Raw genomic sequence first — 26,630 nt, 5'->3', positions numbered from 1 at the left:
ATCTAGTCACATTTAATTGGATTTGGAATCTCTAGAGGAAAGGAAACGGAGAGCAATGTGGAAAGGCAGCCATAAAAGCAAACTGATTTTCTCAACTCTGTGAAGGCTCTGCATTAATATCCATTGCACAATAGTTTCTTAATATCCCTCAGTCTAGAAAGAGTAATGCAATGATTGTCACAGACAGTGGGAGTACTAAAGCATTCTCAATTAGGTAGCAAGATAGCTGATTACTTTAGGTTTAGGGGTTTTTTTTTAAGATATAGTTTAATCAAAGGTGAACTATGTCTGAGTTTGCCATAGACAAGTGATGTTCTCAGACTGCCGAGCGACAGGGCGTTATATGTGTTGAAGCTGTCCTAGAAGAAATGTACTTACATATAAGATATTTCACCCACAAGTACTTTAAAGCAAAAAAAGAGAAAAGCCAGACTAAAATATTGTATAGCAGTCATTAAATATGTGCTCAGACTAAAATATGGGAAAGCTATTAAAAGAAAATGCAGCCTTGTTCGCTTGCAGGTAGTTTAGTTAGCTAAAAAAGTTGACCAATGCTTGTCTTAAAGTTGGACAAAGACTGAGAGTCCTGTGTAATCTTTTGATACAAACCTCCTGTTACCCTCTTTTAATATTACCTCCTTTAAGTATCGCTATATGCATCCTTCTCTCCCTGTACACTCATTTATTCTGCTTTTGTCATCAGGAGCGCCATGATTGCTGACTATATGTACTGGCTGACAGGGGGCACTGAGCAGCGTACAAGCAAGCTCATCAAACTGTATTGGCAGGTAAAAATTGATAGCCCAATGAGGAAGGAGGTGCCCATCTCACTATTAAGACCAAAATGAAGGATTACTGCTTAAAAGACTGCCGACAAAGGTAGCTCTTGGGCATATCAATCAACAGGACACTATATAGTACTACCGTATTTATAATGAAGTAGATTTTCTTGGACTAATTTTAAGGGCAAAATTCAAGGTTGTTAACCCTTGGCTCATACTTCAATTTTATGGACTGCTATAAAATTTAATTCTGGATACTGTGTAGTCCCCTAAGCTATTTTTTGTGAAGTCTTCCTACCTTAGTGACACTTTCCTTTTGCAATTTGCATGATACTAGTCCTCTGACACCTTTCCAAACCCTTCAACCGGAAGGGGAGGAAAAAATGACTGTAACAAATGGTCCCAGAGGAACCTAAAGTGCTCTGTGAAGGATGGCTAGGTAAGACCCCAGTCTACAAAGATTACTTCTGTGGAGAGTAGACCATTGACTTCAATGAGACTCGTCTCTTGAGTGATACTTATTTGAGATGGCTGTTCAGCCGCGTCAGCACAAATTTAAGTTTAAGGGTACCCCCTTCTGCTCTGAGAAGAGCTCTCACATAGACTTGGAGGCGAATGGATAATAGATCCTTTGCTGGGAGAGGCTTATTGCTGCTGGAGCTTATCACTACCAGTGGTGTCCCAGCCTTCACCCCCCTGGTTCAACGCAACCAACGTGCATTTCAGAGGGAGTGCAGCGTTTGGGCCTCAGGCGGTGGAAGAGCCAGTGTGGACCTGGCCCTCAGGTCCTCCTTGTCCATGCCACAAATTTAATGATACCGGGAACAATATATGTCTCTTGTGATAAAATTTCAGAGTCTGATTCTGATCCCATTCATTTTGGGTTTATACTGTGAGAACATCTGTGACATCTGCACTTTATATGAAGCGGTGCAAAATATGTCTGACATAAGCCAGAGTAATAAAGATCAGAATCTGGTCTTTTACCTTCACTCACACGGTAAAATCTTCCTTTTTTAAAACTATTATTAGTTGCTTTCTTATTGGTAAAATGGAATAAATCTCAGTCCCGGGAGCTGCTGAATTTCAGTGCTGCTGTGAGTGCAAAGTGCATCTCATTCAGAGAATTACCCACTGGGCTAGTGTTTGCAGTGCCTGTGAACTTTCTTATATGCTTTCCAGCAGAGAATTTCTTCTGTACAGAACAGTTTGATTTTTTTCCCCACTGGGTCAGACTCGTTTAAAATCTTGAGTTCACAAACAGTTTTTATGAAGGGGTCATTTCTTCGAATGGAATGTCTTTTTTTGTCTCTTAACACTGGTATCCGTTGACTTCCCTTCTTGATGTCACGGACATGAAGCTTCAAAGAATAAACCTTTAAAGGAGGAGCTGTCATAGCTGTCCTCTCCCCCAGAGGTTCAGACTGCCCTGCCATGCAACAGGGCTGAAAAAGTGGCATGAAGGACAAGATTCATCACGATGCCTCCTCATGGAGTCTAAATCAGAAGCTGTGGTTGGGCTAAGGTGGGGATGAACCGGACCAAAAGTGGGGCTACTGAATTGCCTCCAGCCACTAGCATCATCGTACAATTTTAGTATCATCATACAAAATTATTTTGGCCGTGGTAGGACTCTGCTTCATCTCCGCTTCAGCCCAGAGCTCACAGCTCATTTCTCTTCCTGATGGAGAGTTCGTGCTTGGGCCTCCCTGGACCCCCGTGGTACCAAGAGGCACCAACCACCATGCCGTTTGTGCCCCATTCCCGCTCCTTCTCTGCCTTCTGCCTGGACCTGAGCTGCTGTCATCTTTGTCTGCAGCAGCTTTGAAATGTCAGTAGAGAACTAACCATTTGTTTGATCCCCCACCGTGCTCGATTTTCGCTGGGAGACAGAGATTGCTCTGCAATTTTGTGCCTTTTGTGCATATGCCTTGGCGTGGGCTCGGCTAAGGATTCAGCAGTATCTATATGCTGACACACAGGCAGTAGAGGCAGCTGGGTGCCCAGTACCGCTCCCACTCAAGTTAATAGCTAGCACTTAAGAAACGCTGTTCGTGAAGATATATCCCCAGCACCAGTAACAACCTTTTCCTTCCCGAGCTGATGAGTTCTGTGCGCTCAGCGTCAGGGGTGACTTCAATGTCGTTAGAGCACACAGCAACAATTATGCAGGATGATGTAGCATGTGACACTGCACTGGGACTTTCCACCACAGAGAGACCAAGCAGAGGTAACATAATCTTTTTTATTAATATTCTCTCTATTTCACGGTGTAAAGCTGAAAATAACTTGTCACGACTATACATGCTCATGTGCCTTTGTAACCAAAGCAACAGCTATTGATGCACGCTTTTCTCGCTAACTACTCCTCTGCCCCAGAACTCGCTAGCGTTGGCTCACGACCGTGAGCAAAATTTTCTGAGGAGGAAGGGAATCGATGGTGAACAGGACGGTTTGTTTTTTACTTCTGTGAAGAAAGTTTTTTAGATTAGGTATGTCACTCTTTGCTTTGATCAGTGGGTCATGTATATAATCTTATGGTGTGTCATTGACTACTTTTGTTACGTCTTTTCACAATTCTTTTAACTGCTGGAAACTTCCTCCTCACAGCCTGTCTTCTATTTCTTTCATGGCTTCAAAACATTATACAGACCACTCGAATCTTTCAGCTGATGTCTTTACTGCAAAAAAAAAAAAAAAATCAGGCCCTTAATTCACATCTGCAAAGCTCTTTATTATTTATCCGACTTCTAAATCACTGTTTTTTCTCTCCTGATCTATTCCTCATGCTCAGAGCGCTCTTTATCTTGTATCTCCTTTGGTTTTCTTCTCCTGATTTTGGTTTTATACTTTCCTTTGAACTTCTTCTATCCCTGACATCAACTGCCAGGAGTTCTCTTTCTTCTAAACTCTTCTTAAAACATCCTCAAATTGCCCCCCTCCTCATTATTAACTTCTACATATTTCCTCTTCTTCAGCAGTAATCTGTTCCATGCGACTGTACCCCCTCTTAGGCACACTGCAAGGTTTGTGCTGTCAGATTCTTCAGGCCAGATGGGCTGATATTGATGAATTATCTGACTTCCTGCATAAAACCACCACGGAATTGCACCCTTACCTTCCTGCATTGGTGCCGAAAGAGGAAAGCAGAGACTGGTTTTGAGAAAATCACCCAATCCCCATTTAAAGAGTTTAATAAGAGAATATTTAACATAACCCATCTAACAGATGATTTGTTGCGTGGTTGTCCCCTGTTTCTCCCCCAGTTTACAAACTGGGATCTTACTTGTCCAGTCCAAACTTCCATCAATTTATATTATGCATTCATTTCTGAAAGCTTACAGATCCTTTGGTACTTGTTATCTTCTCCCTGTGTATGTACCTATGGATCATGATCAAGGGAACTTTAAATATTCTTTTTGATTAGCTTTTTGATTAGCTTTCTTTGATTATCCCCTTTAAAGTAAATCATCTATTTCTGGATCTTCTGTACAGTGATATGTAATATCTAATGCCCTGTGTTGGTTTTGAATATTAATACCCGCCTTCCATTCCGCTCGGAGATAAGTTATAATGCTGATGAGAGGTGAAAAAGTAATTTGCAATGGATAATATTATTCAGTAAGTTGGGCCCTTTCCTCTGTTCAAATATTTTATTCCATGGATTGAAAATATACATTCCAAGTTAACATATAATCAAACCGATGGGATTTTTTTTTCATAACGCGCTACAGAATATGCACCGGATGATTTGTGCATCGGCTATTAGATTAAAAATAGGCGAGTTAAATAGAGTTCATCACAGTAAATAATAATGTGAAAGTTATTAAATGTATTATGGTAGATATCTTCAGAGTGGTAGCAGCAAGACAAAGTTTAAACTTGCTTATTACTGTAGTCAGATAAGCTCCCTAGCATTTATTGTCAGCAGTGCAATTTCTCAGCTGGTAATAGCAAAACAAACAATAGACTTGAGATATTTCATCCTATGGAAAGAGTCTCTCTCCAAAACTGTCCAGTGTTACTCACACCTTTGTAAACTATTTCCACTGGCTAAAAACTGTGCAATGTAAGCAGGGTGTTTCGTTCCATGAGTATAAATGTATCACACCCGTACTACAATGTCAAAAATGCCCAATGCTGTCGAACACAAACTTTGCAAATATCAAGTCACGGCCTGATTTCACCGATATCTGGCACAGAAACCTTAGTGCAGAGTGCCTTTGTTACCCGATTCATAAACAACTCAGGCTTAACTCATTAGCACACTACAAAATTAATTGCATGCGCTATTCCATTGTGAAAACCATGTCGCCTATCGTATAATAAAGGTTCGGCTCTAGCGTCCGTTACGCGCTTACACCCAAAGTCATTCCCAACCAGCCAAAGTCTTACACTAAGTGCCATTGTGCCGGCAATTGCAGAAACTAACACAACCCCAGGAAGGCACTTCAAAGCTTGTAGGCTCATATCTGTAGGCTTCTGTAACCATCTGTGCTAAAAGCCTTGATTCCATAACGTAGCCAAAGTTTATTCGCTACAGCTCAAATGGAGACCTTTGATTTGCATCGGAGCAAACTGGGCTTTAAGCTTTAGCTCCAGTTCAACCCCAGTGTTTTGGCCAAGATTGCAGCCATCACAGAGCTGCTCTTAGCACGTGGAAAACACTGGCTCTGTGATTGCTGCGCACGGAGCTCACAAATTTGTGTTTCTGAGAACATTTCTGTCAGCTAAACTCAACGTCACCGAGCAAGCTTCCAGTAGCACATGCGTTGGCTGACATGGAGGTTTGGGTATTCAGGCATTTGTTTTGCTCTCTCGTTGCTGTTATGAACATCAGGTGTTTCCATTTCAAAAATCTGGGCTGTTGCAAGCACAGAGCGATAGACACATCACACAATAAAGCAAATGATAACCCAGCCCTGCGAGGTGGCTGAACACCTATGGCGCAGCGATGAACGCTGTCAACTCCTTCAGCGCTCAGCTTTATCTCACACCTTGTGAGGTGATGATCCAAGGCAAGAAAGTTAAAAGGAAAAAACTCTCGGTAGCCAAAACCTCCTCCGCAGTCTCTGCCGGTGACCGGGCCCGTCAGCACTCCTGTGTGCTCAGGCTTGACCCGTGTCCTGCTATGGAGCGTGGGGTTTCCAAGCTGGCAACGGCAGGGATGCTTTGCAATCCTCCTAATGGGATGACTGATAGGAGCTGACAGGCAGCCTCTCTGGGCAGCCTGGCCATCATATCACTGAGAAAAATGTCTTTCTCATTAATTCTTGAGGCTATTTTAGCAGATCATGCTGTGCCACACTTCACTGCAGAAAAGTCCCTTCTTTAATCAAATCTGGGGGAAAATCCCGTTGAGGTCAATGACTGTTGTGTGTACAGGCAGATGTCAGTGCCTAATATGTGAGAGTATATATTTTCACAGAGGTCTGTGGAGCCTGTTGCTGCTTTAAGTATTAATTATTGGATTTTCTCAGGTCAGAAAAGAGATAACATTTCTCTTACACCTCTTCACAAAAACCAATAAGTAATCCTCCCTTCTCTGTATCTATGGCCATTTTGAAGAACAACACTTGTCTTAAAGCACTGAGCTTTTCATTTTCTGGTGGAAAATTGGGATGTAATGATTTTCCTCATCCCACACATTAGAAGAAGAGAAGGATTTGGGCCCATAAGCAGGAAGATCAGTTCATTCTGAAGACACTGCGCTGGTATCCAGATGATCTCGGTGCAGCTTCTGACCGGTTCATGGGTTTCCTCCGTTCTCATTGCATCATGGCTGAAGCAACTTGTTAAAATTATTATCATTTTTTCAGGGCAGAAAGGGCCTCTTCCTGTGTATGCCATTTCAGGGATTCCGACCAGTCTGGCTTTGGAACACACTATTTGTAAGACATAACTCTCAGCTGCAAAAATCAGCTTCATTCTGCTGTCAGCTACACTAGTAAAAATATGGAGTAATTGAAAACTGGATTGAGAAGGCAAACAAAATAACATAAGAGAGAGTTTTTATCATGTTGGTACTGATTTGGGAGCTTTTTATTGCTGTTGTTATTGCTGATATTTCCATTCCAGAAACAATTCTACGTGTACAAAACCAAGGAATTTAACATTTTTCTTGTATTCTTTCTTCTTTAATAACATCTACCTCCACATATTTTCTACCTACTTCTATTTTACTGGTACCAAATCATTCATGGTAGAATAACTGTTGCCTGAATCATACTTATATTTACATGCTAAGAGAAGTTACTAATTTAAATGTCACCATTATTAAAACAGATGGATTAATTGTCCCTAATTTCAGGAAAGATGGATTTATTTAATACTAGCTGAATGTAATAGGCTACCCATACCTTGCTGTAGTCGGTAGCTGTTGAAATCCCAATATGAAGCAAAATACCAGCCCAATTAGGGTTTTAACTGTTAACAGAGACCCATAAATCATGTCTCAAAGATGCTCAACAGGAACAACCTGGCCAGCAAAGCTCCAAACCATTTAAAAAACCCTACAGGGCGACTCAAAAATAGTGTGCATATTTCCCAAGTAGAATTTTCCATTCGTTCTGGCTTTGACTGGGTTGCAAAGCAGAGCCTTAAGATTTACAAAGGAAACCTGAGAAACCAGCGTAGCAAACCAGCCGTTTTGCGCTGTTCTCGGGCCCTTATCGTTCCCTCAAGCTGCAAAGGTCCTTAAGAAGTTACACATTCATTATCGTCCTCCCTTTCTTTGTATACCATCTCCTTTCTTCGGGGAGATGAAGCCACAGGCAGAAGTTTGTGCTGTTCCCAGGATCATTACTCGTTATGTGGCTTTCCATCTGCACATCTGCTCTTGAAGAACTACAGAGGACGTCACACAAAAAGAGATAAAGTCACTTTTCGGAAACATCTCTATATACAGTCAACTTGTCTTCTACTAAATTAGCCACCATTCAGCCACATAAAGTAGTTTGCTATTGCAATGACTCAGGCATGATTTTTTGCTGCCCCTTTGAACAGTGCTGTCCATTTTACGGGCTAACCACATCAGTCACCATCTCTGGCTGTCTGATTCATCTCTTCACATTTTAGTCAAGTTCCCAAAAGATGTTGAGCTCAGTGCTAGGAAGGATTGACATCTCCTTCAGTGAGTTTCTCCATTTTAGTTTCCTTTTTCATTTTTTGTTCTCTTTTTGGGCTGAAAGCCCTGCAAAGCCCCTGCAGCAAGTATCCCACGTTTCTCCCAGGAGTATTTCCTTGCCAGGGTCACTCCGTGTCTCTCAAGCACCTGCCTGAAGCACCAGATGGATGCAGCATCCAGGTGTTGCCCTGTGGTGCTGACTACATTTGTGCAAAACGCTGGGTGATGCTCAACCTTTAGCTCTGCCTCTCTGAGTTAAGATGGTCTCTGTGAGCCTGGGCTACCAACACTGTTCAACTGTGCACGGTTTATAATCCCTTTTCACAAAAAAAACCCTGCCATTTGAACTGTGACCCATTCCTGACATAGCAGGAGCCGTGTGGAGCTCACCCCACGCCCGCCGAGAGCTTGTGCTGGCGAAAAGCTTCTCCCGGGGCTGGAGGGGCAGTGCTGCTGCTCAGAGCAGTCACCGTGAATTGCCTTAGTGGAATTAGGGTATTTCTCACCGTGAAAACTCTCTTATCCTTAAGAAAGGGGCAATACTAACGAAACTGGTTAAAAACTGTGGTTTTGGCCAATAGCTTCCTTTAGAGGATTATTGGCCTGTTCATGGGGGCGGTTCTGTGATGTTTGCATCCTCTGCCTCACTGCCCCGTTGCAGATTTGGGTCTGCCTCTGTTACCACGCCGAGGAAGCGTGTCTGTGCCGCGGCTAGCTGGGTGGCCGAGGGCCACCACAGTCACGCTGACTATCCACGGGAGCTGGGCTCGCACCGCTAGACCGGCTCTGCTCACAGCGCAGCGTCCCAGGGAGTTACAGGGCCCCAGCTGGCCCAGGCCAGGAGCCACCTCCGCAGGGAATCTTGGAGCGGGAGCTCCCGCCTGGTACAGAAACACATGGTAGCTACTGATGGCCACAGACTGTAATTCAAGCAGTAGCAGCAGCTCACCTTGTCAACGCTCTGGATCAACCCTGCAAAGCAAATACAACCTGTTTCATTGGTCTCAGGGTTGCTCCACCGTAGCAACGAAACGCTGAAATCCTTTACATTTACCCCTGTGCTGGGATGAAGCTGTAAGAATCTCAGTTGGTAGCAAGTGATGCAAGAGCTGAGGAGTCCGGCGGCACTCTCCACGCACGTGGGTTTGTGAGACGGGAGGATGGGCTTGTGGGCAGAGCGCTTCCCCCAACCAGGGTTGGACTTCCACATTCCTGCTCCGTCCCTGCTTTCCCACCTGCCACCATCATGGACAGGGAGCTTCCAGAGCAGCCTCCAGCCTTTTCCACACTTTATGTATTCCGGGGTTTTTCTTTAATGAATAGTGATCTCTTTGGTAGGATATAAAGCATGGATTTCCTTTCTTCCAAAACATAAAGAGATGCTTACTGGAGTATCAAACAGACATTGAAGTCTAAGGTAACCCATCTTCAGCACGTGGGCCTCTGCCTTTCGAAAGTCAGCAGAAGACATGGACCTATTGCTGTGGCGCTCTGCAAATCCACTTTCAAAATAGACTGCATACAAAATAACTCGCAGAGACTTAAATACATTAATAACTTAAGAACCTAAATAAGCTGATATTTGATGTGACCTACATTAATGGGGAGGCATTACATGGCAGATAAGCAGAAAGTTCTCATCTATTGTATAATACATGATTTATTCATACCATAAACATATTGAGAAAAGGATATGCTCTGGCATTCTGTCTGCTTATTTTTCCTGCAGAAAAAAAAAAAAAAAATGATGTAAGAAGATCATGCTGGTGAGAAGATATTCATATCACAACAGCAACAGACTTAGTGGCAGGGCTGCCAGATACTTCTTTATGGGTGGAAAGATATAGAGAAAAGCGCATAGGTCTCACCGCAGTGCACCCGTAATTCTGACTACCAGCCTAAGAGTGGAAGCAGTTCATAGAAGAGGCTAACGGCTTTACCCTGACTGATATCATTGCATTAATAAAAATCATCAATAAAAAGCATCAGTTCCTGCTGCACTGTAAATGAGACAGTGGCTGAGTGTGCACTGCAGCTGCAAGATAAGGCACTAGAAAGATATCTAAATTTTTGGCTAATTCTAGATGTCAAGATAATTGGATTTTCCAAATTAAACCTTTCTGTAGTTAAAGAGGATTAAGGTTAGGGACTGTAGCAGGGAAAACTACTGTCACTGTTGCTGATACAGTGCCATTTTTCTTCTATGTCTGCTCTAAGCAGGCAAAATGGCAAGAGCTTCATAAAAATATTGAAGTAGTTATATCATTTGCCATCAAAAGTTGGCATGGGAAACCTTTGTTTCTTGTGCATCTACCTATTCGTTTTATGAGCTCTTAGCAGAATTTTATGTGTGTTGAAGGGACAATATAAGATTGCTTATGCTAAAGTTTAAGTTTTAATAAAAGATCTGTGGATTGTAACATTACTAGATATGGTAGAAGGTAAGGATATTGCAAAGCCAAGGTGCTCAGAGGAGTATGTGCTGTTCAGTCAAATATATGTTTAAACCCTTGATAAAAACAAAGTTTGTCGTTTAGGAATGTCTTTTGGCTTTTTAATTGTCATGATAGCAATGTACACCCCTCAAGACTTGTGAACGCTCGTGTTTCGTGAAAGAATTAATTGCTATTTTAAAAGAAGTGTTGACAATATAAATACTCCTTGAGACACTTTGTCTCCAGATGGTTTCTCTGCAGACTTTCTCTGATTCCCCACACTTCCAAAGCAGAGATATAAACCTCCTGACATAGCAGAGCATGAGTCAGACCCATAACTACAAAAAGAAATCTTCCCTATCATCAGATTATTCTGCAGCCTCTTCTTGAGCGAGTTGTTGCATCTCCGCTGAAGTATAGATTTTGTCCACTGTTGAGGTAAACCACCACATTCAATGGATTTACGTCAATCGTAGTCCTCGCATTACTGTACGTCGTTAGAGGAGCTCTTTCTTATGGTGTACGGTCATCTCAAGGACTTCACTTTTTCTAACTCTGCTGAAATTGAAGGCTGGAGTGTAGCATCATGTGATGAGACATCACTGCAGAGCTCATTTGCAAGATATGCAAAAAAAAAATCATCTTTCTTTGTCATCTTTATCGGTTTAGCTACTACCCCCATACTCATGAAAGATCCTGACAATTCTTCCACTCGGAGGTCAGAACAGCACCATCATCCCTGATGTATCTGAGAGAACATTAGAGAGAGGATCCTTCAGATGGAAAGACACCAAAACTCATGCAAATGGGAAAAAACACTTGTCCTGTCCTCTCTGCAATGGCTATCTTAAAATGCCATTGAAGCCCTGGCAATCCTCTCCACAGTGTGACTGTAACTGAGTAGCTGCGTGACAAATGATGTTCTGTAGGCAACCCTTTTTCCTGGACGCGTTGCCAGGTATTCATCCACGGGCATGGACTTCAGTGCATAAAGATTTAAGCAGAAAAATCCTTATGGATTTCATCGTATAAAGTTTTCTCCTCCAAAGTTTTTATGGGCTGAAGTTTTATATCCTTAAAGACTTTACCCCATAAAATTCCAAGAGGATAATAAAACAAATAGCATCTATGTCCAGGGTCAGTAGCTTGGGGGGAAAAAAACTGCTCTTGGGTAATAATAATACCTTTAAGTAGCAGTATTGACCAGAAACTACGGATCTATTCTTTTCCCCGTTGGCTGACATTTTACCGTTACTGCCCTCCGAGCTAGTCACTATTTGCATGCTGTGCAGAGCAGCCGTGGGTACACGGCGGTGCCGGGATATTGTAGGCATGACTTTGAACTGTTCTTGAGGATGATAAAGCCAAAAGCGAGCTTTGCAGGCAGACTACAGGGCTTGCGTGGTCCAACCTCTCACGTTTTCACCTTGCTGCCTCACTCCATATATTTTAAATGAGAAGCGTACGGATACACCCAAAAACACAGCCACATGCTCGTATTAATCCAGATTAGGGAATGGCTGCCAAGCTCTAGAAAACTGGCAGAATGCCCAACATCTCACGCAAAATACGGCTGACCTAATTCTGTGCCTATATTTACCCATGAAATTCAGTAAAACTTGAACAAGTAGGCCTCTGCTTTTTCAAAAATGTCCCTTGGAAAGCGAGGGTGGCACCATTGTTTTGCTACTGATCCTCTAAAGGGCCTGAGTGACAAGATAATTAAAGTCCATAGAAATACGAAATCCGAAAATCGCTTTTCTATAAGTCAGTGCAGACTGGTAAGTATTCCCGCAGGGAGGAACGGGCACAGATCCATTCACAGGCCCCCGAGATCTTGGCAGGAGGACACACTTGCCATTTTCTGGTCTGATACCTCCAGATCTGTGGCATTAACCACGGACAACACGGCTGCGCCTGTGGAAAGCTGGAACTCCTCCTCACGGGGATGGGGGGGGGACGTTATTACTGCCCCGGGTGGTCATGATACTATTACACACATTTCAAGCTTGTTAATTTTCCAGGGCTAAATACTGCCCGCTCCAGACTGCTTCCATTCCGGTAAATGCAGGATAATGGGCTGGCTAAATATAGTAATCTGAAATATAAACAAATCCCCAGTGATACCCTCGACATCCAGGCAGAGTATTCACTGTAAGAGCACTCAGGGAACGCGTATGGCAGCCTATCCCAATACCTCCTCAAAACAATGATAACATTTCTATGGTATTTCTGCACAACCCACACCAATAAACAGGATGGAAAGAAAATGGCACAAGCCCATATCAGAGGACCTGTTGTCTAAAGCCATTGGGGAGAAGGACATCGATACTTAACTCATTGACACTCTCAGCCTTCCGTTCTGGGTTGGTGGGAGCAGTTGTCAGCGAAACAAATGACTCACAGAGGTACACTACGTCTTGGATAATTTTACATAGGTGGAGGATGGACTGGAGAACAAAAGTGAGGATTTGTCAATAAAACACCGAGCTAGTCCCATAATGATAGTTTCTGTGAATCGCTTCAGTGTATAAGGTGATCTGGGAGATTCACACACCCTGGTTAAAAATATATGTCTTTTCCTCTCACGCTTTTCTGACCGCCTCTATTAACCTTGTGTTAGTATGGTCACTATTAACCATGTTTACGCTTTTGCCAAGGCACAGCACTGAAGCCTTGCAGTTCTCCCTGTTTCCAGAAAGGACTGTCCAAGTCAGGAAGGCCAAATCTTTGTTAGCCACAGATGCAGCCGAAGCAGCGCTGAACGTAGTCTTGCCCAAACTCCAAGCCAGGAGGAACTGCGGCTACACATCCCTTGCACTGGTCGATAAGAGAACCAAGCAAGGCTGTTTCCAGGCTGGAAGCTCCTCCTGGCAGTTCCAGCACCAGTTCATTGGGGTCCACTGAGTGTGAAATCCACCTCCCCGCATAAGACCAGCGCAATGCGTCGTTTGGCTCATTTTTAAGGGATGCCGAGGTTCATAAGCTTTGTGTTGCCCTCTGCACAGGAGTGAATTTTACTCTTAATGCAAATAGTGTTTAAATGCAATATTTTAAGACCAATATTCCGTATAGACACAGTGTCTGATTCATGCCAACGCAAGGGGTAATACAAATGCTTAGTATTGTTTAGCCAGCTCCCAAGGACTGAATAAACCCTCAGATGAAAGATGTGACCTTCAGAGAGCATGGAATCACTTTTTCTTTTCATCTAAAAGATAATTTATCTAATACTTCTCTCCTCATTGAAGACATAGGCTCGCTGCACTGAAAACTGTTTACAAATGTTCCTTCTCCATTAAATTGATTTTCTGAGTATAGATAGGCAGTGTTTTCTGGAACTAATTTAAATTCCCCTCTAATTAATATTCAAGACCAAAATATGTTATCTTTGCATGACTGTGCAATTATTAAAAGGAAAATATCATCTGTGAAAGTAATTATTTTTCTTTTTTTTTTTTTTTAACTAGCCGTTAACCGACATGAAACATAGCATTTCTCTGCCTTTTTTAGGCTATGATTGAAGAAGCCATCACTAGAGAAGAATCTTTTTCTGTTATGTACACACCATTTGTGACAGAAGTCAAGGCTGACAAAAAAAGCAAGATAGAGGACGTGTTTGCTAAAAAGCACCCTGATTACACGCAGCACATATATACAGGTAAGAGTAGATTTCACATGCTCTTAAGCACTGTATACTCTTTGTCTGTGTGTGGCTGACAAAAAGAGTTTGAGAGTCTGGAGTATGAGCCTTTACATTTCTGCGCTTCCTGGGGGGGAAATTAACTTCTGAGATTTGCTCTATGATTGTACATGATTTAGGTAATCAAATCAGTACTTAGGCGAAGCACAGACTTTACACTGCAAATCCCCATAAAGATGACTTTTATCCATGAAGCCTCATGTTTCAGTTGTTGAATTTCATTATTGCCACTAATCTTTTGTTCAAAGGTAGATTTGCAGTGTATTGTGGCGACAGTGAGACCCAGGTTCATTCCCATCTCTGTGGATTTCCATCGGTCACCGATGGTCATCCCTGCCGTGGGGTCTTCACTTTCCAAAAATATCGTCCCTTCTACAAGCACTAGTGGACTGACCGCCACCTTTGAGAGCATCTCAGCTGCAGGGGCGGGAATAGATAGCCAGGTTTCCTTCAGCCTGTTGAAGGACAAGTAGGATCCAGAATGAACAAGGGCTTTGCAGAACACATTGTCATCTCCCAATGCAGTGAACTCAAGTAGCATCTCCTGGAGTGAAGAGACACTTAAATTCTAGCGATCACAGCCTTATTTCAAAAGGCAAGAGCATGACTTTTTGGCAAAAGAGAGACAGGGGGATAAAAGGCATTTCTTGCTATCATTAACCGTGTGACTTGGGACATAGTTGACCCTGATAACGCTTGGCTTTCAGTTGGTGATTGAGAAACATAAAGGGAAAAGTACATTTCTCAGGTCAAATTCTGGAAAGCCTCTATCTTCATCACAGAAACAAAACGTGTAGCTTACTTCTCACTGCCACTTCCAGCAGGGTGGTCCGAAAGGCTGAGATGCTGCCCACTCCCGGTGAGAGCTACACCCAGGTCAGGGATGATGGCTTGGTCCTCGCAGCGCCACCGAGCCCCAGCGCTCTGCAGGCAAATAAGGCTTCCTAAAGCATACACGTTGTGCTTTGGGGGAGGAAAAGAAAATCTATTTGAAAAACACAAATAGGAATTAGGAAACCAAGTGTTTACCACAAAACTGTGCAAATATTTAACACAAGTAAACTTGTTTCCTTCATTTTTGTTTTGCTTTAGGGAACCAGAATAAACTAGATCATGTTTCGCAAGTTGCAGACCACCTGTGTAGTGGGTTTCTGGCAGTAGCTTTGGGGTTGTTTGAAGAGGGAAAATGGGCACTTACCTATCTTGGAGGCTGTAAAAATCCCTGTCTACCTCTCGTGGTTTGGCCTCAGCCAGCAACAAAGACCCACGCAGCCGCTCGCTCGACTCCCACAGCCGTGGGAAAAATGGGTAGAAAAGGGCAAAACTCGTGGGTTGAAATATTATAATTTAACAGAACAGCCAAAGGGAAGAAGAAAGAAAAACAATAACACCGGTAAAGGAATGTAAGAACGCGATTACAGTACCGCAGCGCCCAGACCTGCAGCGCCACAGCCCACCCCCGAGTGGCGACTGCCTCCCTCGCCCCGGCTAGCGCCTCTTATAGCCGGGCATGGGTCACGTGGGATGGAATACTGCCTCCCCTGCCGACTCCTTGGGGAAATTAACCCCATCCCTGCCGGAACCGGGACACTACCATTTACTTGTGGAGAATTTCCAGGAACAAAAGTATTGGCATTAAAAGGAGCATAAAATAAAACTCCCTGAATCTAATTTTTAAAAAGATAAATTCTTATTTCACATAAGCCCCTAAATATACAGCAAGGATGAGACTTCCAGGAGCAATGCGTGCAAGCGTTGCGCTGAAAAGCACTTTGTGTTCATAAATCACTGAATGACTCCGAAAGCGTCACCTATCATTTTCTTACTCCTCCCAATAAGGAAAAGGAAGAAGCAAAAAAAAAAAAGGAGAGGGATAAAAGATCCCAGTCCTATAGTACTTTAGTCAATTATAAAACAGACTGAATAGATCCAGTTCTGCCCTCAAATGTGTTTGTTTACAAAAATCTATTGGTTAAAAGGCATGGCTCAATTTTACACAGATTTCTCTGAGTGCAGGTTCTGGGATCACTGAAGTTTCTAGGAATTAAGTGGGATAGGTAGCCAAGAAAAAACAATATGGGTATCGGGGTTTCGAGAGTGCAATGGTGTGAGAGGTCTTGGGCAGGTGGGACCTCTCCCGACCTCCCGCCTTTCTGTCCTGGAAACCCTCTCAGGGCAGATGCAGCTCCTTTCCTAGACTCGATGCTGAGATAACTCACAACAGCGTTAGCTGAAGTCAACCGAAGCAGTAGGGTTTTCTCAACTTATCCATCCAGATCTGACTTAAAACCACACTGCTTACCAAAAAAGCCGTCATGAGCAGCAAGTTTAGCTCATTGTCAGTGCGGTACGACTGAGCATTCAACCTGCAGGTCTGTATCTCACATAGGTGAAGTTAAAAATATGAGATAAACCCCATTTTAACAGTGGGTGTGAAATGCCAGATGTCTCACGAACATGTTATTTTAAATAACCCTCCTATTCTGTAACAATCAGCCGTCCAATTTTAGTCCAAGTTCTGCTAGCGTGTAAGGACTGAATTGATTTCAAAGTTTTCCTTATTGCCGAGGAAAAATAGCAGATACACATTTAAATCCGAGTGCACAATGCAGTTTGTTGCAAAATTGAGAATCCATCAGAAGCAGAACATGCTGCAAGGGAAACATCAGGTCCGCTCGCTTTGATTTATATAGGGGTACGTCCAGAGAGCTCTGAGTGGGATTCTCCATTTGTCACTGTGACCGCACAGCCTGGCGTCTTAAAAGCAGAGCTGACCGAAAACAGAGCACTCCTGTGTGAAAAGTGACACTGACATTCAATCTCGGTTTATTTTTCGCAGGGGAAGGGGAGGGAGGCAAGGACTGGTCTGGTTCCCTAAGGAAAGGTGGTTTGTACCATTGCTCTGAGCATCTGTCCTCGCCGAGGTCAGGGCAGACCGACTCAGCTGATACATGGGGTTTTGGCAGCAGCAGTCACAAACTCTGGACAGGACACGGCACAGACTGTCATGTGCCGGCTGGGGGGGATCAGAAAGGACATTGAGGAAGCCTGGGATTACGGTGGCGGAGATGGTAAAAGCAGAAATCTGTAGGAAATCAAACCTCATGAATTCAGGGGACAGCAAAACAGCTTCTTTTGCAGATAAAAGATCGGGATGCTGTGTTACTGAAGTGTCGAGTTATTAACGCGTCGGATGATCAGCATTGAAAAGTGCGTAAAAGGGAAGAATGTGTTTTTTCTTGTGCATCAGCAGAATTTAAGCTGTTGATGCAAAAGTTTGCAAAGTCTGGAATTTCAAAACCCAGCTGTGGCTGGATGGGTTGGTTTGGTCACCTTTGTTTTGGCAAGCTTTCTGGATTACATTTCAGTCCTTCTTAGATTTCCTATTTTTTCCTCCAAGAAAAAAAAAAAAGAAAAAGAAAAAGAAAACCAAACCCTTCTCTTGCAACTGAAAAGAAATATGACATTGGAAATTATATTCGTTTCCATATTCCAGATCCTCACGGACTTCACATCTTGCCGCAGACGGCTGAGGGGCCGTCCCTGCCCCCCCAGCACTACTTACTGACTCTGGGTTTCAGAAGCAAACATATTGGAAAAACCTTGGAAAGGTGGTCAAGTAGAAAACTGCCAATCTTTTCAGGTACGCCAACTTGCTTAATAGCTGGGGTAGCTCAGGGGTGACCTCCGTGATCTTCGCTAAATGAGGGGGGTCGGGGGGTTTCTCGGGACCCATTTCTCTGTGCCGGCAGCCCTGACTGTCCTGACAGCTCTCCCCGTCCTCCCCTCTCCTCCTCCAGTTTACCCGTCATCGTGCTAGATCCTCTATGGAAAACGTATATGAATAAACACAGTATATGGTTTTGTGATTTCATTTCCCAGACCGGAAAGCGCCTTTCACTCCTCTCACGATGGAAGAAACAAAAAGATATTGGGATAACACTGGGAAAAAGATTGTGCCAGTAATGGATTTTATAAGAAGCACCAAATTAACTGTGAGTATAAAATTCACTTTCTGGTGTGTAGAGTGTGTGGCAGCAGAAGCCTGTGTGTGTGTGAACGACCTATGCTTTTTGGTGGGTAATTCATTCTGCAAATGCTCCTCCTGAGTCCAGAAATTCTCGGTGAATTGCATTAGGAACAGAGTTCAGTTGGGGTTTAAATACTTTTAAAGAGTAGCCCTAGTTATTTAACAGTGTAACCAGTTTATTTAAAATCACTTTGCATGCAATTTTCTCAAGTCCTTATGGCCTATTATATTATATCCCTACTTCACACAACCACCAAAACCGCTCGCTACATTTAATACCCATAGTATACTACACATACCACCAGGATCGCCATCAAGAGTTAATAATTGCTACTTGAAGCATTTCTAGTGATTTAGATCCTGATCCCTACGTAGTGAAGTGTGTGAAACATCCTTCAAATCTGTTACGACCATATTGAAGGTATATTAGTTAATTCTACTCCATACTTTCCGCAATAATGTACACAGCTTTTTAGCACCATGGCTTTTGATTAGCACAAAAGGTCAAAAATCAAATTTGCATGTAGACTAGACTGTTTTAATGCAATTCTTAAATTATTCTCCTGAAAATAAGTGGAAGAAGCCTCTCCTCCCCAGATTCTAAATGCTAATGTTAACGCTTTTTCCCTAGCAATAGCAGTTTTTTAGTTTTCTATATGTTGAAGGAATCAGAGCCATTTCCTCTTCGGGGGTGTCTTAGCAAATCACAGGATTTATATTCTTAGGTTTTGATACCAGATAGGAGGTATCTATCTGACAAAACCCGCTACTTAGCAACCCCTAGCAAGGAAGAAGCATTAGCTTGATATTTGGGGAAGCTATATCTCCTTTACTCTCGGAGAGCAGCTGCTGAAACAACAGTAAGTGCTTGAACTCCTGTGCTTAGTGGGAGGTAAAGGTGCTTAGTGCTTCGCCAAATTGGGCGCCCATAAAGCATCCGCGCCGGTGTGAGGCAGGTGGAGCGGGCTGAGAGCAGACGTCCCCAAGGAAACGCACAGCTGCTTCTTTCCAGTTCTTTCCTGAAGCCACGTGCTGTTGGCTTCGCATGACCACGAGCCCAAGTTACTGATGTGCGGGCTAATAGATGTGGCATCTGTGGGAAAGCGAAATATCTGTTACTGCTGTGTGCGTTGCGCTTCCAACGTTTAAGAAGCTAGAAGTGTAAAGAGGCAGTGGGTTGGGTGCTGGATACAGGATAAAGCCCTGGTCCTTCTGAAAGCCCTAGTAAAACTCCAATTTTAAAAAAAAAAATATCTGACCACCCAATTCTCTCGTTGTATATAACATCGAGCTTTTGGAGGTGAGATTCCTCTATTTATTTAGTCTCTAAATAGTATCCGGAAGAGAAAAAACTTTGAAAGCATTCTATAACTATCCTATTCTGTAAATGAATTTGGAGGAAGAGGCCCCCGTGGTTCAAGCAGAGATAGGTGGTAGCTGGTACCCAGGGTACAGGGAAAAGGAACCAAACTGATCATGTGAGAGATGAAAGCCGAGTGGTGTGTTAGGATTGCTCAGGGCGGTCCCCACTAGCTGTATGAATTCACACTGCTCCTACAGAATAATACGTTCTACCAGCTCTAGACCTCACCTCATACATTCAAATATTCTTGCTGAAACAGAAGAGGGCTCCCGAAAATACAGGCTGGATTCCCAGCACCACTGAAGTCAGCAGCGCACGTGCCTTTTTTTTTTCTATGGAGGTCAGCACAGTGTCCCCCCAGTTCGGGCAAGGTCTGCCCAAAAGCCACCTCCAGCAGCAGTGGGAACGGGATAGCAGCTCTGAACCCCGGTTCCGTAGATTTATAACCAGCCACCAGGGGGGCAGTATGGGAGCTTTAACGGAGAGGAGGAAAGCCCCAAGGCAGAAGAAATTATCACCGAGTTAGAACGAACAGCTGCTAATTCCGCATCCGTTACCGGTGGAAACATATTCACTTTCCCTTCAGTTTTCAAAGCATTGAGTGATGCGGGCAAGACAGGACCTCTGACCCTAAGAGCAAATGACAAAGCCAATTATACTTGATAATACAGATAGGCACAGAGCCAGAACTTCTCTGCTACTGGTGATTAAAATCTCTTTATGGGCCTGGCAGAGATTTGGCCACTTTTGCTTCCTTGAAAGTATTCCAAAATTCTCTTCAATCTAGAAAGATGATTCCATCGCATTTCCATCACGCACAAACTAAATTAAAAACTTCTGGAAGACAACCTTCAGATACAGACTCTAGCTTTACAACTTACTTTAAGAAGATAAAAGAATATATTTGTTTTTAATAGAACAAACATTCCTTTCTGCCCTCTTCATTTGCAGACACAAATGTAGAATCTAAAATGCTTGTCCTAATCAGATTTTTTTTGACAAAAACATCTCAGCGCTAAAGCAGAGTTAATTAAGCCATGGTAACGTTTAATATAAGTCAATTCTGCCACATCAGTTTTGCAGCTTCACAACCTGGAGTTAATTATATGATTTATACACGCACCACTGTTGGCAAGACATGAAGTTAAAGGTTAAAAAGAGCAGAGCGTTTTCCATTGCCCCCACCCCCCCTCTTCATAAAGAACGGCCAGTCCCATTTAAATCAAGGGGACATTTGTGTATTGTAAAGCAAGAGGCGTTTGGGAGAGGATGTCGCAGTCTGGTCCCCACGCAGCATCGTCTGCCGCTGGTGGGGAAATGCCATAAACCCAGAAATACGTACCATGGCACAAAGGTTATTGTACGTGCCTTGAAAGATATATATCACTCAGGCCTTCAGCCACTCCTATTCCAATCAAGATTACCATCACTGACAAGTGGTGATTCTATCAAGTGGTTTCACCGGGGTAATTGCTGCTGCTTTGTACACACCAAGTTTGCCTTTCTCCTGCTGCAGTCCCGTGTCAATGGCACATGATGCTATTTAACAGGAGAAACGGTGGCCAGAGGGGCTTATTAGACTGCTCATAATATAAAGGTGAACAAAACCTACCATATGATTCACAGCGTGGTGCATACATTTACAGACCTCACTGTTCTGTTGTCTATTTTTTCAGTAGAGGGAAAGCGTTTACCACATACAGATTTCAGCATACACATTTTCTGGAGGATACCAAGGGTATTAAAGAAACATTGTGATGGATTTTTTCCGCTTGTTATTGCAATACACTACAGAGCTGCTTGCAAGGCATAACTTCATTCAGATTTTGAGCTGAAAAGTAGCGGTAAAGACTCTGCAATAGAAAAGAACTACTGGGGGGCATTCCAGACTTTTGCAAAGCGGTGCTCTTAGAGCTGATGGTTAAGCATGCCGCACGTATTGGGTATGACAGATCCTGCTTTAAATCCAGGCTGACCAGCCACTTTGCTTTGCTTTTTCTTTAGCATTCCTAGCACTCAGCAATTAAACTTTATTTATAAATAGAATTGGCATAAGGGATGACTCCTTTCTTGAGCATAGAGAAAAGCAAAAAGTGGGGGCATCATCCCAAAATTCTCAATACATGAAAGGACACATGAGTCACTCCTCTCACATGCTCTCCAGCTCCTTTTTGCAATGAAAACCCGTCCTATCTTTGCTTTGGTTTTTAGTGCTGGGTATTTAGCAGCAGCAGGTAAGCTCCATCCAGAACAGGCTGATCTGCTTTTTGTAGGTGCTTTTTCATCCCGAGGTCAGGGGAATGAAAATGTCCCAGGGCTGATCCTCAAGCATCAGGACCTTACTTCTCTCCTAGAAGGAAGGTCTTCAAAGGTACCTCTGGGGATAAACACCCCCCCCCCCCTTTTTTTTTTTTTTTTCTGAAAGGAAGTTCATGCAGCACAAAGTTTTCTGGGGAAAACTGTCTCGGAAGGACCCCCGCCTGAGGCGAGGCTGCCCATTAAGAATATAGTCCTCAAGAGAAAGTCCATCAGTTGCTATTTTTCACTTTTGTCCTTTAAATTCTCCTTGGAATACCAGACAATAGGGGTAAGGCCCATCTAGAAAGTAACAGCATCATAATTTAATCATTTATTGTCTTCATATGTTACTGCACAGGATGCAACTGCCACCCCACCCACAGCACTTGTTGGTTCCTTTGCGACCTGACTCCTCAAATGTGTATCTCTTCTCCTTGTTAAAAGAGCCAACTCTGTTCCACTGAAGTCTCCAGTTAAGTTTGCTCTTTACTTAACCTTCACTGTGCCCACCTTAGCTGGTTTCATCTTCATCTGATTGCTTGGCCGCTTTATTATGTTTTTTACTGCAGCTTAGTAGCCCCTTGAATTCTGCTATACTTCATGTAATTCTCATCATGTGGTTCAGCTCCCCGTGGAATTTTTTTCTCCTGCCAGCGGCAGTTATTTACTTTCTCTTTCTGCATTTTTCATTGTTGCTGAAACACCACCTCTGACAATGTTCAACCTCCTCTAATCCCTTCAAAAAAAGCCCGCTGTCAGTTATTTATTTATTTACTTCCAACCTAGTATAAACTTAAATAGCATTGCTATGTCCACAGAGTGCATGTTGGCACAGATGCCCAATTTGTTTCCCATAGCTACGTGGCATGCTCTCATATTTTTCTGGAGAGTCAAGCAGAGAAAAAATTGTTTTCTTTTTGCCTTTACTTTCTTAATCATTGAAGAAGCCCCCAACAGACACAGCATGATAAGAGAGGATTTTTACCTGCTTTCTTAGCTGATGACTCAATATACTCATTTCTTAGCGCTTACACAAAAAGGTTTTGGGCGGATTTCAAGAATAGCAGGAAAAAACCTTTTGCTGCATCTAAAACGTTGTGAGACTATTTCATGTTGATAAAAGCTCTCTTTCTCTCTCATTAACTGATTGCTTCTCCTTATTTTAATGCAGACGGTTCTACCTGAGGACACAGCTATCTGGCTTTCAAACACCGATGATCAGGTGGACGTGGGGCCCCATTTTGCTCCTCGCTTTAGTGCCATGCTAACTAGAGTGTGTCAGACTTACAATTTCACATACCAGAGATCACAGAAATCTTTTTTCTTGCTGATGTCTCCTACTAATACTAGGTCAGGTCCTCAGAAAAGGACTCTTCAAGCGATAAAAATAGTTTGTAAGAAGGTTGTCCCGGTCTCCCTTCTCAGAGGTGGGTCAAAAGAAGTTCATGAGAAGGTAGGCCTTGAAGGGCTCTCCTGACTCCTCAAGTCAAGTCGCCTTCTATTATACACCTTTGTGTCACATAATATTCTATTCGTAAATTGAGTAAAACCCATCTTAGGACTACTTAGGCTTTCTGCCTTTTCTACCCTTGCCGAAACACACTGCAGACCTTCAACCTGAATTAGAAGAAGCTTAATTGCTGTCCCAGTCTTATTTGAACCTATTTATACACAATGGTCCTTCTGTTATCGTTGTCTTTTATCTCTCCTTCCCTTTTCAGATGTTTGCTCTCTTTGGAATTTAGCCCTGCATTATGTTTATTGAGAAGAATAATAAGCTCTTGGCATTTTCATTAATAGACTAATCAAACCACACTTCTCTCAAATGAGGTATCTCCTACCGTGCTGGCTTCTCTGCTCCATGATGCTCGGGTTTAAATTAACCTCTCCAAACACAGCTGACTGGAGCTATCTGCAGTACTCCAGAGAACTGCTGACCAGAGCTCCTCTTCCCTGTACAGCGCCTGATTCTCTCCTTCAGCTAATGGAAATACCAGTTCATTGGCTCAGCTCTTTCTTTTTCGGTTGCTCTCCGATCTGGAGCTCCCAGATTAGGACCGCGTTCCTGCCATTGGCCTCCAATGCATCATCTTTTATTTTGTACTCTTTCACAATTCTATTAGGTATGGTATTAAAAGGGGTGAAATTAACTATATCGGCATTGTTTGTATTTTTCTAGAGTTAAAAGAAAGCTAAGCTTTTTTCCATTATTAGTCTTGCAAGACATATAGAAAGCAAGAACAACATTGTTATTAAATTCTTAGACTTGACACAAGAACTATGTTGATAGTCATTTTGATAACACTTGGTCCTTGCCTAGCGCAAGTTTCTGCAAAACCAGGATCAAGATCAGACCAAAAGATCAAGACTGGTTGCCAAGAGAAGTCAATTTTAAAAACGGGACAACACTTACTGAACAATAAATGTCATTCAAAACTTTCCATTCACCCTGTTCAATATGCGATTGGATTTAAAATCACCTACCTGGAAGCGTATGTAAATGGCAGCATCAGCATGCCGCTGCCAGAACAAAGGTCTGCTAAAAATACTGGAAGTGGTTTTGAAAATTGATGCCAATTCTTGGAATTTCAGGCACTTAAATACGTTCAAAACGCTGATTAGATGAATGGAAATTTCACTCGGAAGGGCTGAGCGTTCAGATATGCAATGGCTACATCTCGTCGAGAATCTAGGCCAAATTGCTTTTGAAAATCTCAGTAGGGTGCTTATTTGCATTTTTGGCATCAGAATACTTTTGAAAATATGGTGGTAAGGCTGCCATCCATCAAACACTTCAGCAGGTGCTGAGGTTTTATGCAAGCACTTGGCTGAGTTTCTGTATTCACATGCTTAAAATTTACCATGTGCCTGGCTGCCTGGAGGATCAGAGACCACCTCTGCAGGTTTTAGCCCCTCAAGGTTACATATTTGAAAACTATGGATTTTCCTAGTCTGCAAACAAACCGTAAGCTGACACACTGCACGGTATTCTCAACCTCTTCACGGAAACTTTAAAAGCAATCCGTAAAAGTCAGATAATATTTAACAGCGGGGATTACGGAAAAGCCATTTCCAAATGAGAAGATTGCATTCATGTTTGTTATCTCCTGTCTCCCTTTCACACATATCATGACTACATATTTATTTTTCTAGTACTCCTAGAGAGATTGTGGAAAGAAAGTCTTTTTTTTTCCTTTTTTTTCCCCCTCTATAAAGATTGTCAGCAGCATTATCTTAAAGGTGCTGGATGCCACATTGCTTATAGTATTACCAGCACAAATATATATGCTGATAAGCCTCAAGGCACAGGACGCAGAGGATAAGTGCGTTTTCTGCGACTCTCCTCTAACCTGCTTGCTTTTGCCGGGAAAACAGGACAGACTCTGTGCGTGTTCACGTGGGATAGAGAAGTTGCATTACGCCAGCCTCCTCGGCCGTCTGCAGAGAGTCGAGGAACAGTCCCAAGTGATTAATCAAGCGATGGCTGAGCTAGCAACCCTTCCCTACCTGCAGGACATCAGCAAGCAGGATGCCAAACTGGTACGTATTTCTTGCTGATACTTGTTTTGGCCGTTAGAGGCAGGGAGCCAGGGAGGGAAGGGCTGGGGCAGAGCACTGCGCTGCAATTTGCTCTAGAAGTCATTTTTTCGAATGTGCAGACCCTGAAACGGTTTTAAAATCCTACCGCAGTGCCTTGCCAGAGGAGGTGCTAATCACCTGCAAGGATGACTTTTATAGAACCAGCATGACTCATCTGTAGGCATATTTTTAAAACCTCTTCTTTTCCCCCAAACCTCCCCAAATCAGTCTGGGAAAATGATTGCAATTATTCAGATCGTGCTACTGTAAGATCTCGAACACCAGGAGGCACCTGCGGCAAAAACAGGCCAAATCTAGTTAAAGCTGAGGAGAGGGGAAAGGAGAGAGAAGATTTTCTTGCCTGGCTCCATCCACAGCTTGCCCCCCGTCTCCCAGTAAACCCCGTTACCTGCTACACTTTTGTTTTCCCTTTGCCATGTGAGGGCAGATGCCAGCAGGGCTGTTGCAAGACTGGAGTCATTCACGGCTTATCGATACCCTGCGATCAGAGAGTACTCTATGGTTATTATTCCACGAGGCTGTCGGGTTTTCTGATGGGGGAAGGAAGGAGGGAGGGAGCTCACGCACATGCAAATTTTCAGCGTTTTCATTCTAGCAAAAAGGAAAAAAAAAAAAAAAAAAAAAAAAGTCCCCCCGCAGACCCTGCATTTAAATGCAGTCCAATTTTGCTGATCCAACTTGGGTTCGCTAAAAGCTCTTGGTTTTCCCAAAGCCAGTCCCTTGACATTTGTTTGCAGCCCCGCAAAGCTCCTAAGCTCTGTAGAATTAAAGCTTCACAGCAGCTTGCTTTAGGGAAGACGAGCAGCGGCCTGCAACTGCAGGAGGTGGTTGCCAGACTTTGAAGTCTGGGCTCGAGATAAGGGGAAACGACATTGCAAAGAAACTGTGTTATTAAAAGGCGTTCTCCTTTTGATGCAAAGCTCTCTCGTGTTAAACTTCAGCGGGCCCACGTTTGAAGGCTGACTAAAGGGTCTGGAGTTATTGGTACATATTTCAGTGATGGCTTTTTCTCCAGGGTACAATATTTTCGGTACATCACACGTTAGGCACAGGCTATTACGCTGTTGCCTGTATCTTCTCGTGTAGTAATCATGAGCCTGACCTCCCTGGAAAGCTTTTTGGGGGAGGCTGTAGGCCACCCAAGACAAAGGTCTTCAGTCTCTTAGGGGTAGGACTGGGCAGAACCAGGGCCCGTGCTGGGAGATTTAAGTGACAGATTGTAAATCTTTCAACAAAATACATATGCTTTGTTTACTGAGCCCAAGGTAAAAACGATCTTTAAAAGAATAAAGG

The 26,630-nt window shown here is 43.1% G+C and overlaps 1 protein-coding gene across 1 annotated transcript in view; it reads left to right on the top strand.

Moving 5' to 3' along the window:
- SPATA16 (spermatogenesis associated 16) overlaps positions 1-26,630 on the top strand; it is a gene marked incomplete at both ends in the record, with an annotated part of 81,548 nt that overhangs the window by 38,819 nt on the left and 16,099 nt on the right. The window contains 5 exon segments of the mRNA XM_082487210.1: positions 704-788; positions 13,857-14,004; positions 17,543-17,689; positions 17,929-18,041; positions 25,113-25,277. Of these exon segments, the coding sequence (XP_082343336.1) occupies positions 704-788; positions 13,857-14,004; positions 17,543-17,689; positions 17,929-18,041; positions 25,113-25,277 (658 nt within the window).

This window comes from Vanellus vanellus (assembly GCF_965231255.1).
Source record: "Vanellus vanellus genome assembly, chromosome: 8".
NCBI classification, from domain to species: Eukaryota; Metazoa; Chordata; class Aves; order Charadriiformes; family Charadriidae; genus Vanellus; species Vanellus vanellus.
This window is presented reverse-complemented; position numbering and strand designations above follow the sequence as displayed.